General features: G+C 57.1%; 3 protein-coding genes across 3 annotated transcripts; 2 read left to right on the forward strand and 1 right to left on the reverse strand.

Moving 5' to 3' along the window:
• Window positions 1-1,617: 1,617 nt before the first annotated feature.
• On the reverse strand, window positions 1,618-2,192 carry JN550_005416 (uncharacterized protein; the record flags this gene model as incomplete). Its single annotated transcript, XM_049317041.1, has 3 exons — window positions 1,618-1,678; window positions 1,737-2,098; window positions 2,166-2,192. 3 exons carry the CDS (start codon window positions 2,190-2,192, stop codon window positions 1,618-1,620), a joined length of 450 nt encoding a protein of 149 aa, XP_049172429.1.
• Window positions 2,193-4,917: 2,725 nt separating this feature from the next.
• JN550_005417 (uncharacterized protein) lies at window positions 4,918-10,255 on the forward strand (the record flags this gene model as incomplete). Its single annotated transcript, XM_049317042.1, has 2 exons — window positions 4,918-8,602; window positions 8,655-10,255. 2 exons carry the CDS (start codon window positions 4,918-4,920, stop codon window positions 10,253-10,255), a joined length of 5,286 nt encoding a protein of 1,761 aa, XP_049172430.1.
• A 784-nt stretch (window positions 10,256-11,039) lies between these two features.
• On the forward strand, window positions 11,040-13,089 carry JN550_005418 (uncharacterized protein; the record flags this gene model as incomplete). Its single annotated transcript, XM_049317043.1, has 2 exons — window positions 11,040-11,135; window positions 11,191-13,089. 2 exons carry the CDS (start codon window positions 11,040-11,042, stop codon window positions 13,087-13,089), a joined length of 1,995 nt encoding a protein of 664 aa, XP_049172431.1.
• Window positions 13,090-13,110: the final 21 nt, after the last annotated feature.

Here is a 13,110-nt window from a genome sequence, read left to right on the forward strand (position 1 = left end):
GGTTCTGCCCGATGAGCTCAGCTTCTAGCTGCCGCAAACATGAAACAATCTAGACAGAGAGCCTTTCCGCACCTTGAAGGGGATGGATGGAGAGGGAAAAGAATGCGAGGAATTCCGGGCCCCGGCAACGCCAGCACGAGAGGAGGCCGAGCTTGTGGCCTTGTTGAAGGTCGGGGTTGAGTTTGGTCGCTGGATAAGCTCCCCATGCAGGCAGAAACCTTAGGCCGGAGTCTTTAGGAGCTGCACCAGTCCGGCCCCCCAGAAGAGCTGTACTGGTTGGGTCGCGAGGCAGAAATCCCAAGGGAAAAACGGAGGAGATGCGTTGGTTGTTGAGCTCTGCAGGCTGCTTGCTACCAGAAGTGGAATTAATACCTGGGACTGACGGGCAGGCCGGGCCAGGACGCAACAACATGCACTTGTTGAGAACAGGATAGGACTTATCGAGAGGATGAGGAGCGCAGAAAAACAGACAAATAGAGCCTCTAAACCTACAGCAACCCCCAAGCTTCCCCCCCGTGAGACAGGCGATCGGCCGTTAACGTGCGTTACCTACAGACTTACGGCGCATGGGGGGCCACCACTCGACCCGCCAAGCGAGAGACATTTGATTCTAAAGTTGGCTGGCATGTGGTCGAAGCTGGGTTGGCGTCCAGGTTAGGGGGGTGGAATGTTACCGCCGCAACCATCGGCGGGAAAGTCATACTATGCTATTGACGCCGTCAACTCAGCCTTGCCGGATAAGACTACTACGGCGCCATACCTCCTTGCATCATGTGAGCCATGTGGTGTGGTCCACGGGGACCATGCGAACAGCGTCCAAGGCCGGACTCGCTGGGCTGATAGGCTGGGACACCATGGCCCCGAGAGATAAGACCTGTCCGGGAATGGAGTCGGGGCTGCTCGCGTGGCCATGCACTCTGGACAGCTGCGGGATTGCGTTTTGGATTCCATGTCATTGGCAATAAGGTTATCCGTGACTCGTGCGACTACATAGTACGGTGCTGGAGATACCCAGAGGTGCAGACGGACCCGGGCCATTCCGCCCGCGTCCGGCTTCCTCCCCATCCGAGTATATCGTCTACACGATGGTGGTCAAGTGACGGACGCTTCGACCACGAAACCCGGGAAATGACGCATTTACATCTTACAAGACCGGACTGGAGGGCTGTATCAATCCGACGCAATGGTGGAGCTGGTTCGCAGCAGTTCTTGCGCTTGATGCCGGCCGGGCTAGATCATCGGCGCACGGCTGGCAACGTGATGCTAAGGAATGGCTTCCATCGAAGCTTGGGCAGGAGAGAGCAAATGCGCATAAATCCTTTTATAGGTCCGGCCCCTGGCCTACCGTATTATAGTGGCCCATAACCGCTTTAGCGTGCCAACGAAACGTCGGCCACTGCTAAGTCAATCAGATAACTTGATTCCGTACTATGGGGATGACCAACAAGCCCACCGCCTGTAGAACTCGTCGTTTGGCGCGCAGACATGTGCCTCCTGCAATATTAGGGCCAGTCTTCTTAGTTTCATTCCTCGTGACCTTGTAAGAGATCTATCGGCAGCGCAAAATGATGGCTCTTCGGTATGGCACAGATCCAGTATTCTTTCCCGCCAACCTGTCTATCTCCTTGGCCGATTATCCCCTTCCTCATCGCTGTCATCCATGAAGCCCTCCTCGAGACTACCATTTAGGTCAGCAAAGTGTAATACTCTCCATAGTATCAAGGGGGGTTGCCTACTCCCGGCTCAACCTCCGTATGCTGTCGGTCTGTTCGCGCCGGCCGCTGGTGTCCAGGCTCAGCGCATGCCTGCGGTCGTCGTCGACCACGTCCAGCTCCTCGCCATCGTCCGAGTCAAAGCCCGCATCCGAGTCTTCGGCCGACACGAGGCGCTCGCGCACGCCCATGCGGAAGCGCGACGGGATGATCAGGTTGGCGATCGCGCCCTGGACCCGGGCTCGGAGCGACGAGGTGCGGTCCGAGATGGTGTCGAGCGGCAGGTACTGGCTGTAGCGCTGTCGGTACTGGCGCCAGAGCGGCACCAGGACGTATGTGCAGATGAGGAATATGATCAGGGAGATGACGGCCGGGACTATGAGCGTCTGAACCGTACACACCAGGATGTTAGAATGACGTAGCCTCCCAGGACGCGGGTAGAGGTAGACTGACCTTGACGGCCGAGAATGTCGTGCCCATGGCTTCCCAATGTGTCGCACGTGGGCGCGACTGTAGCTATGCGGGAATCGTCTAGTTCGAGCTCATATGGCTGTAGACATTACGATGTCGGGAGATCGGGCGTAGGGTGCAAGATGACAAGTCGCAGGTGCAACTCCAGCTGGCCCCGCGGAGGTTAGAAGACTGACTGTCCTGCTGCTGGAGGATCGCGGAAGCAAAATGCTGCAAGCAGAGGTCTCACGGTCGCCTGGTGGTCGATGCCGTCCCAGCAAAGATCATCATCACAACCTTGGAAAGCAAAAAGCCAAGTCACTCGCCGCCGATACACTGTATGTAGTTAGTTACTCTGCTAGCTACCATTGCCAGCTGGACCCGACTAAGATTGGAAGCTTGCCGGAATGCCGCTACTGCTGGGGCTCCAAGGATCCAATGCCGCGTCATGATCAATTGCCAAATTGGCCTAGCCGGGGGTCCACTGGACGCTCTCCCCCATGCCCGCCCATATGCGCGTAAAGGGATGGAGCGCTTCTGGAAGTCGCCCAGCGCCAATTGCGAAATTCCCCTAGCGAGGTTGCGGCCTAGTGGGGGACACTAGAATAGGGGTTCAGGGAGCAGAGAGGAGAGACCAACGAGCTACCTAGGTACGGCTCTGTATTACATGGCAGCATGACTGTATTTGCTATACAGAACAGACTTCTCAAGTTAGTAGATCTTCCAGAAGGGAAAACATGCTTTGTCTCGTGGTCTATCGCATGCGCTGTAGGCCAAGGCCAACAGCGCAGAGCATCTTCTTGTCACGTCTGGTGCACCCTGGGCAGATGCTTGTATAAAGAGCCGCACAGCTGCCTCCAAGTCTGCCTCCAAGTCTGGCCGCACGGCTTGGCCACATGGCATCTGAACCGATCGAACAAGACAAACACATTAAAGAATCAAAACGAGTCACATCCAGTTGTTCGTCCTGCTGACGATGCATGTCATGGGTCAGAGTGGTGTTGCTGCATGGTGCTCGGTCGGTGAGCGTTTCCCAAATGTCACAAATGTGCATCCAGGGGTTTCCAGTTGGAGTTTCAAGATGGCCAAGCCATGCGATAGGTAGCCACGGCGACCACTTTTGACTCATCAAGCTGTCTCCCCACGGTCATGTTTCAGTAGCGGGACGGGGACGGGGACGGGAACACGATCGCATCGACGACAGATCCATCGCCCACTTGACTATGATATGTAACCACCGAATCGCCAGCGCCAAAACGTCGAAAGTGAACCTACCTGTAGATTGTGAGAGTGCGCGACTAGCAGGACTGGTCGCATATTGGCTTGGGCGGCAGATGACGGGCTAGAACAACGACCCAGTCAGCGTTCAGGGACCCCCAGGACCCCAGGGAACGATACGAACCAGGGCTATCCGCTTTGGGCCAAGTAGCGCGTAGCGAATGGTCGATTGACTTGTGAATGACCCGAACGGACGGGGGGCGCTCTGCATTCGATCTGACTGGATGCGCATCTTGTCCTGTGTCTGTGTCTTTCGTAGAGAAAGCGACCGAAAGCCAGTCCACCCCGTCTCCCGTCATCCGCAGAGACAAGACACGGACACAGACGGGATCCTCAACCAGACGCGTCGCATCGCAACGCATCGCATCACATCGTCGCCCGCGGTTGCGCTGCTCCTCCGCCGCTACATGCCACCTCGGCCTGCCACACATCAAGGTGCTGTAACGGGAGAGTTAGCTGCTGGATAGGTACAGCCGGTACCTGGTTAGGTATGTCCAGGATCCCCGTCCCTCGCTGGCCGCGCCCATCATGCCCATCATGCCTCCCCTCTGGCGCTGCCAGATTCCTCGTCGAGGCCCCTTTGCTTTGTAACCAGCGGCCCCCCTTTGCCCAGCAGACGAGTGTCTCCATACAAACCACCTGGGAGTAGGGAAGAAAAGAGGTGTCCGGGGTTAATGCTAAACCGCCGACGATTCATGCAGGTCCTTTGCTGCCGTCCGATGACTGCTGCCCCGATCGGATATCGATCATTGATTCACTCAGGGACAACTGGACCGCAACTCGTCCAGTCCGTCATCACCACCGCCGCCGCTCGAACGCAAGCAACACGATGCCATCGGGCCCGGGCCTGAACCAGCTCGACCCAGCAGACTGAAGAAGGTTCCCCTAGGCCAGAGCCCGGCGACGGTGCCACTTTTCCCACACACACACACCCACCGAAGACACACCCATCGCAGACCCCAGGGGATCGATCCGGGGATTTGGAGAAAGCGATTGATACACACACACACACACGCACACACGCACACACTCGCAAGGTTGTGCGGTCCCGGTAGTCGGTGGTAGTCAGTGGTTAGCTGGTTGGGTAGTAAGATAGTGGGTTAAGAGCGTAGCGCAGGGGTTTTTGCTCTGGTCTTGGTCTGGTCCGGTCTTTTGGGCAGGTTTGGCTCGACTCGACTTGAGTTGACTTCACCCTCCGCATTCGATCCCGCTTCCCGCTCCGCAACCTTGCGAGCCAGCGATCGCGAGCCAGCACCGCGAGACAGGACGCAACGCACGCAGCCTCACCCGCTCCCCGCTGCCGACTCCTCGCTCCCTCCTCCTCTCCCACCGCCCGAGGAGCTGAGCCCATCTACGCATTGAACACCCGTCGAGCCCGCCCGGGTAAAAATCCAGGCATCGCTCGCCCGCCGACTGGGACGAGCCATTGGAGCGTCGGCGTTTCAGCGCGCCCGGCTACTCTGCCACCTCACACACCATGTCTTCTGCCGACAAGTCCAGGCAGTCGTCTGGCGGCAAGGGAGGGGGCTTCTTCTCGCGCAGCAAGCACAAGAGCAGCGCCAGCGACAGGCGCGACGACGACGGCTCCTCCACCCACTCGGTGCCGCGCCATGTCAGAGGCTCGTCCATCATCTCGGTCGACCGCCCCGTCACCCCCGACGCCGCCATGGCCATGGGCATAAACCACATGGCCGGCCCCATGACCGCCATCCCCTACAACACCACCAACGCAGACCGGCGCAGCCCCATCCCCGTCGAGTACCTGCCGCGGCCCGACCACATGTCCGTCCAGCGCGAGCCCCTGCCGCACCAGCTCAATAAGTCCACCAGCGATTTCCACCAGTACCCCTCGGTCGATGCTAACCCCCTGGCACAAATGGCCGCCGGCTCCCACCTCTCTGGCCCTCGTCCTCCCCCCGGCACCGCCAACATCACCATGGCCTCGACCGGCCAGCGCAACACCCAGTTCCAGCAATGGGGCCCCATGCTGCAGCCCGGCCTGCCGCCCCGCCCCGGCACCTCCAGCAGCAGCTACAGCAAGACCAACAGCGGCGCCTACAACGAGCGCAGCGACTCCCTCGCCTATTCCAACTGGCAGGCTAGCCGGATCTCGAGGGAGAGCGACCAGGCCAGCATATTTTCAGGTAAAGGAGGACCCCCCGACTCTGCCACGACTCCGCGCTCATCCTTGTTACCAGCACTGCCCAGTGCCACCTCCCAGAGCTCCTTCAACTCGCACCAGTCCAGCCGCGACTCGCACCGGTTAACCAAATTCCCAGGTGGCCCTTACTCGCCAGCAGCCGCCAACGGTGGCGGGCCTGACGCCTTCCAGCTCACCAGACCAGACGATGACCGGGTTACCGAGCAGATGTTTTACGAGCTGATGCAGAAGCGAGGGTGGCACAACCTGCCCGACCAGGCCAAGCGCCAGATGATGGCATATCCGGCTTCGAAGAAATGGACTCTAATCTACCAGGATCGCCTGACTGAGTGGCAGGGCGACCAGAAGAGGCGGCAGACGGCTAGGATAAACCAGTACTCGGCGGCAGACATTGCGACCATTGCCTCGGCCGACGAGGAGGGCTCACCGGAATGGTACGTTCGCAAGGTTATGGACAACAGCTTGGATTCCAAGGGCCTGGGCAGTCTGGAGGTCAACCTGAGGACACAGCAGATTGGCTGGGTCAAGCGCTTCATTGAGTGCCAGGGCCAGATTGCCTTGACGACTTTGCTCCTCAAGATCAACCGCAAGACTGCCATCGGACCCGCTGCACCGTCAGACTCGAAGAGCAGCGAGAAGAACCTCGATAAGGAATACGATATTGTCAAGTGCTTGAAGGCTCTTCTCAACAACAAATATGGTGCCGACGATGCCATCTCTCACCAGCAGGTCATTGTGTCACTGGCGACGTCGCTTATTTCCCCGCGGTTGACCACAAGGAAGCTGGTCAGCGATGTCTTGACGTTTTTGTGTCACTGGGAGCAGGGGCAAGGGCACATGAAGGTTATCGAGGCTATGGATACCGTCAAGACGCAACAGAACGAGAATGGTCGGTTCGACGCCTGGATGCGCCTCGTCGAGGTCACTGTCGACGGACGCGGAAAGATGGGCAGTCTTGTCGGAGCCAGCGAAGAAGTACGCAGCGGCGGCATCGGCATGGAGAACCTGTTGATGGAATACGCCGTGGCGACCCTCATTCTCATCAACATGCTCGTCGATGCGCCCGAAGGGGACCTGCAGCTAAGGATGCATCTCCGGGCCCAATTTGGCGCATGTGGTATCAAGCGGATCCTCACCAAGATGGACGCCTTCCAGTATGACTTGATAGACAAGCAGGTCGAACGATACCGGACCAACGAAGCTATCGACTACGAAGATATGCTTGAGAAAGAGGGCAGCAGTATCAAGGACAGTATAGAAGGCGAGGTCAAGGATCTCAACGACCCCGTTCAGATCGTGGATGCAATCCAACAGCGGCTTGTGGGCACCAAGACACAAGATTACTTCATCTCCGCCCTGCAGCATCTGCTTCTCATTCGCGAAAATGATGGAGAGGAACGCTTGCGCATGTTTCAGCTGGTGGATTCCATGCTTAGCTATGTGGCCATGGATAGGAGACTGCCCAATATGGACCTCAAGCAGAGTCTGAACTTCACCGTCCAGAGCTTGCTTGACAAGCTACATACCGACTCCGAAGCACGACAAGCTCAGGATGAAGCCCTCGAGAGTCGCCAAATCGCCGACGCCGCTATGGCCGAGCGCGACGAGATGAAGGCTGAGCTCGAGTTGGGAGCCGATGGACTGGTCGCAAAGCTGCAGAAGCAGTTGAACGAACAGGCTAGGTTCATTGAAGCGCAAAAGCGACACGCTGATGGCCTCAAAGCTGAGATCGAGAACATGCAGACGGTCAGGGCCAAGGAGGCCCAGCGCTATGAGCTTGAGACTAGGGAGCTATACCTCATGCTACGCGATGCTCAGGACGTGGCCGCTTCGCAGGCTGTCAAGGGCGGAAATGATAGCAAGGCGCCAGCTGAAGACCCTGCCCGAATGCAAGGTATCCTGGATCGAAAGAGGCTCATGGAACGCCTTCAGATGCAGATCGAGCGTCAGAAGACTCAGTACAAGCTCGAAGGCAGAGTCTGGGGCGATACTGTCGGCCCTTCAGATCGCTTGCGGGCGTTACGAGAAGAGATGGACGGATTCTCTGCACCTGAGGGCGCTGGTATGCCACCAGCTGGATTCGGTGGTGGAATCACCAATAGTATGCTTGGGTCGGTCAACCGACAGACCAAGATTCCGAGGAAGCCAATCAACTCCAAGGGCGAGATCATCGAAGAAGGTGAAGAGGAAGGCGAAGACGGGATTGTCTACGAGAAGCCTAGAGTCGTCGAAATCCGGAGGCCGGTTATGGATCCAAGACAAGCCAGCAATCTCATGGCCGAAATTCAAGCCAAGGGTAAGAAGTTCGATGCCAGCGACTCGGAAGACGGCGATGGCGTCACAACGGGTCCATCTCATCCCAGCTTGGAATCGCAATCGCCGATTACACCCAGCGACCCCGATGCCCCCAAGATCCAGGTCACTGGTGCATCAGGTGCTCCAGCTCCTCCGCCTCCGCCTCCGCCCCCACCGCCGCCGCCTATGCCGGGACAACTCCCAGGCGCTCCACCTCCGCCACCGCCCATGCCAGGCGCTCTCCCCGGTGCGCCTCCGCCGCCGCCGCCGCCTCCACCGCCTCCCCCCATGCCCGGTATGGCCGGCATGCCTCCACCGCCTCCTCCACCTCCAATGCCCGGCGCTGTTCCCGGCGCTCCTCCGCCTCCACCACCAATGCCTGGTGCCATGTCTGGACACTTCTTGTCTGCCCAAAGCAACTTCGCACCAACTACTACCACCCTTGGTCTCCCCGTTGTTAGGCCAAAGAAGAAGCTCAAGGCACTCCACTGGGAGAAGGTCGACGCCCCAGAGACAAGTCATTGGGCTGCGCATGCACCCACAGCAGAGGAGAGAGAAGAGAAGTATATTGAGCTTAGCAAGAGGGGTATTCTTGATGAAGTTGAGAAACTTTTCATGGCTAAGGAGATCAAACAACTTGGTATGGGCACCTCTAAGAAGGATGACAAGAAGCAAATCATCTCTGGTGACTTGCGCAAAGCTTATGGTAAGTTCAGTGCTGGTGGACTTGTATGGGGTAAAATACTGACACTATATAGCTATCGCCCTTTCCAAGTTCTCTCAGCATCCTGTTGAGAAGATTGTGCAGATGGTCATTCACTGTGACAAGGATGTTCTAGACAACCCCGTCGTCATGGACTTCTTGCAGAAAGACGATCTGTGCAACATCCCCGATACTGTCTCAAGACAAATGGCTCCCTACAGCAAGGACTGGACTGGACCCGCGGCTAATAAAGAGGCTCGTGAGCAAGATCCTTCCGAGCTTACTCGAGAGGATCAGATCTACCTCCAAACGGCCTTTGAGCTGCATCACTACTGGAAGAGTAGGATGCGGGCTCTAGCGCTAACAAAAACATTTGAGTCTGACTACGATGAGATCAACGACAAGATACGACAAGTCGTCGAGGTATCTGAATCACTACGTGACTCGGTGTCCTTGATGAACGTTCTTGGTCTCATCTTGGATATCGGTAACTACATGAACGACGCCAACAAGCAGGCTCGCGGTTTCAAGCTGAGCTCACTTGCACGTCTTGGCATGGTCAAGGACGACAAGAATGAGTCAACATTAGCTGACCTGGTCGAACGTATTGTTCGCAATCAGTACCCCGAATGGGAAGGTTTCGCCACGGATATTGGCTCCGTCATTGCAGTGCAGAAGATCAACGTCGAGCAACTGCAGTCCGACGCGAAGAAATACATTGACAATATCCAGAACGTACAGATGTCGCTCGACAGTGGAAACTTGTCCGACCCTAAGAAATTCCACCCGCAAGACCGTGTCAGTCAGATTGTTCAGCGCTGCATGAAGGAGGCCCGTCGTAAGGCCGAACAGATGAGCCTGTACCTTGAGGAGATGGTTCGCACCTACAACGATATCATGGTCTTCTACGGAGAAGATCCGACCGACGACAGTGCCCGTCGCGACTTCTTCTCCAAGTTGGCCCTATTCTTGAATGAATGGAAGAAGTCTAGAGAGAAGAACGTGAACTTGGAGGAAACCCGCCGCAGGAACGAGGCAAGCATGAAGCGCAAGCATGCTCAGCTCAAGATCAATGCTGCTGCTGCCGAAGCAAATGGCCAGCCACTGGCCAGTCCCGCTAGTGCCGGTGCTATGGACAGCCTACTCGAGAAGCTGCGCGCTGCTGCTCCACAGGCACGAGATCAGCGCGACCGCAGGCGGAGAGCGCGTCTCAAGGACCGGCACCAAGTGCGCATAGCGAGCGGACAGAAGATACCGAACATCAACGAAATTCCCGAGGTCGAGGCGGCTGGCCTACGATCAGATGGCACAAGTGCCGCTGATACTAATGAGGGGCCAACCAGCCCCGGCCTGTTGTCTCCAACCTCTACCGATGGAGCAGCCGCTGGCGAAGATACGCTAGCGTCACGGGCCGAGATGCTCCTTCGGGATATGCGCGGTGGTGACGGCGCGACCGATGACGGCAATGCCGAGGGCAGAGACAGCCTTAGGCGAAGCGCCGCAGAAGAGCGTCGATCGAGAAGAAGAAGAGTCAAAGGCGCCAGTACAGCCAGCAGCGGTGCAGGGGCCGACGGCGCAGAAGAAGAGGGTGTAACGAGTCCCACCAAGGAAGAAGTCCCACCGGTACCTACTGTTGCGGTCACCGCCGAGGATTGAGCTGGAGTAGGGTCAAAGGACCAGCCATACGTAATGTCTAGAACACGGAAGAAGGAAGACTAGATGAAAGACGGAAGATACGCTGCGCCGAGACATAAGGGGCAGCACTGTACAAGATGGTATGTCGCATTTTTATTGGGAAAAATACCACGCTCCCCTTACAGGAGCCCCGGTCTCCACCCATGCGACTCTGGATCAAAGCACTTTAATTGGAGCGTCTCTGCATAGCATGGTTCTGCTTCTTGTTCTTTTATCACAGTCATATCAGCCGCAGGCCGGGGGCGTTGATTCAGCATTTTATCTCGTGCCTAGAGTCATGGGGCCAGTGTTGAGATTCGGCAGGGAAAAGGAAACTCGGGTGGACAGGGATGGCTCACGAGAGGTGTCGAGGGTGGGCAATATAGTATACTATATGTGTGGTGTAGTTATTGAAGGTATCTTTTGGATGACTGTTCGAATTGTCTATACAGTAATCGGAACACCACCCTAGATGCGACTCCACTATTTGTCACCAAGTCGTATCTCACGTGTCTATACACTAAGTTGTTAGTGTGGGCCCCACACACACTGATCATGTTAGTCAACTTGAGAGATAAGGAGGATCTCGGAACGCTTACGACATCAACCGCGTTGTATTTGACACGATAAGGGAAGTCCTATGTGCCCAGCAACAGCATAAAGACATTGCCATTGGCTTTGATGCAGCTAGCGTTCTGCTCGCGGTTGTCAAGAGACTACACCTCCAACTGGCAATCGTAGATTCCCCGCCTCGCACCGTCTCCCGATGTCGGATAGCTCCAGCCAGCGCCCGACAACTGTGAAGCGATCGCGAAAGTTCGCGAGATCCAGGAACGGCTGCGAGAACTGCAGGAGTCTGAGAGTGAGTGCCAGCGACCAGGACCAGCACACACGGCCATCGCTGACTCTGTATGTAGAAGAAATGTGACAAGTCGCAGCCAGAGTGCGGCAACTGCGTCGCCCGCAATGTCCCGTGTCCCGGGTATCACAAGTCGTTCAAGTGGTCCGAGAAATACCAGTCGCACGAGATCTATAAGCAAGATCGGGGTGCGCCGTCTGCTCGGAGGCGTAGATCGCCAGTGCCAGGCGTGACAGTGTCTCAGAGCCCAGCTCGCGTGCCTGAGGTTTATCAAAATGACCTCTCGCCTCTTCCTGGTCAGGGAGTATTCAACGCCACACATGACTTAATAAGGGATGCGACGACTCAAAGCCAATCTGCAGAGCTTGGTATGGTAGCTCGAATCGGCCAAGAACAGGAAGGACACCGAGTCTGCGATACCCCAGATAATGGCTCGTCGAACCAACTAGATGATGCCGACATCCATGAAGTAACACGCGCGGTCTCCCGTCCAATACATAACGCACATTACCGCCAATCCCGAGCCTTGTTGCAGCGGTACTATGGCATATCCCCTTTAATACCACCCCAGCTATTCAGCCACGAGGGCTCCGTGCTCGTGGAGCACTACTTCAAAGACGTTTGCGGCCTGTACTCGACCTTCGACTCGACACTCAACCCGTTCCGGTCCAGCGTCGCCCGCACCTGGAGCAACTCGGCCCCGGTCTACTACGCGATCCAGAGCATGGCCGCCGCGCACCTCAGTAACACCTACGCGACCATGGAGAGCATCGGGCTGGACATGAAGCGCAAGGCGGACGCCGCGCTGCAGGAGGAGCTGCGCCTCGTCCATACGGGGCGGAAGAACACCGACTGTGCACTCATGGTCACGTTGCTGCTGGGCCTGTCGGCCTGCTGGCATTCGGCGGGAGACCTGGGCCTGTCTTATCTTCGCCTCGCCAGGCTCCTCGTTCAGCCTCGGCTCATGTGCACTGAGTTTAAGACCGCCGAGGCGGAGAGGCAGGACCAGTTCTTCGTTGAGTCCCTCATCTATTGGGAGATGATGACGGCTTTCGTTACGCCACCAACGGATGGCGACTGTCAACGCACAACAGGCGTGGTCGAAGACGAGAGCAATGCGCCGCCCCTTGCTGGAGCCGCGGACCACCGTTCAGCTACGCAAAGCATCCTTCCCCATCCATGGACCGGCGTCGGCTCCAGGGTGCAGATACTGTTTGCAGAAGTCGCGAGGCTGGTCCGGGCAGAGAGGACGGCAGCTGGCGTGGACTTCTTTTGGCTTGGAGACGATACCCAGAACTCAAGGCGGAGAAGAAGGGTGGCGTTCAAGTTGGAGGAAGAGCTCCTCTCCCTGGAGCACCCGCAAGTGACGCGGCTCATCGACCCCGGGGATCAAAAGACGAGGAAGGAGGATTTCATTACGGTCGCGGAAGCTACAAGATGTGCGGCCTTGTTGGAGCTGTACCAGGTCTTCCCGGCAATCCTTCGAAAACGATTGTCTCTTAAAAGCACAGTCCCCACAGTACCAGAGATGGATAGGGATTGTGCCTGGTCCAATGTCTCGAGCACTACCAAGAATGAAGGGACGGCCTTCCTGACCTCGCTCGCGATCCACACCCTGAAGCTCGTAGCGCAGCTGGACGACGACTCGGGTACACGGTTTCTGCAGTTGATGGTTATCGTCGTGGCCGCGACCAAACTGCGGTTCGTATCGTCAGCCATGAACCTTGACTACTTGGACCTGTCTCCCTCGGATGACAACCTCGATTCGGACACCATCATCAGTTCGAGGCGGTTCGCTGAGGGCAGGCTGCGCAGTCACTTGTCCCGGCTGCCGGCGAAGCCAGTCCGGAGGATCCTCGAGTTAGTGAGCGAGGTTTGGCGCCGGCTGGATCTGGGCGAGGATGTGTTTTGGCTGGATGTCATGATTGCGCATCGATGGGAGACTATTATGGGGTAAAGACGTTGGAAGGCTGATTCA

Source organism: Neoarthrinium moseri (genome assembly GCF_022829205.1).
Source record: "Neoarthrinium moseri strain CBS 164.80 chromosome Unknown scaffold17_Wmoseri_CBS_16480, whole genome shotgun sequence".
In the NCBI taxonomy this organism is placed as follows: domain Eukaryota; kingdom Fungi; phylum Ascomycota; class Sordariomycetes; order Amphisphaeriales; family Apiosporaceae; genus Neoarthrinium; species Neoarthrinium moseri.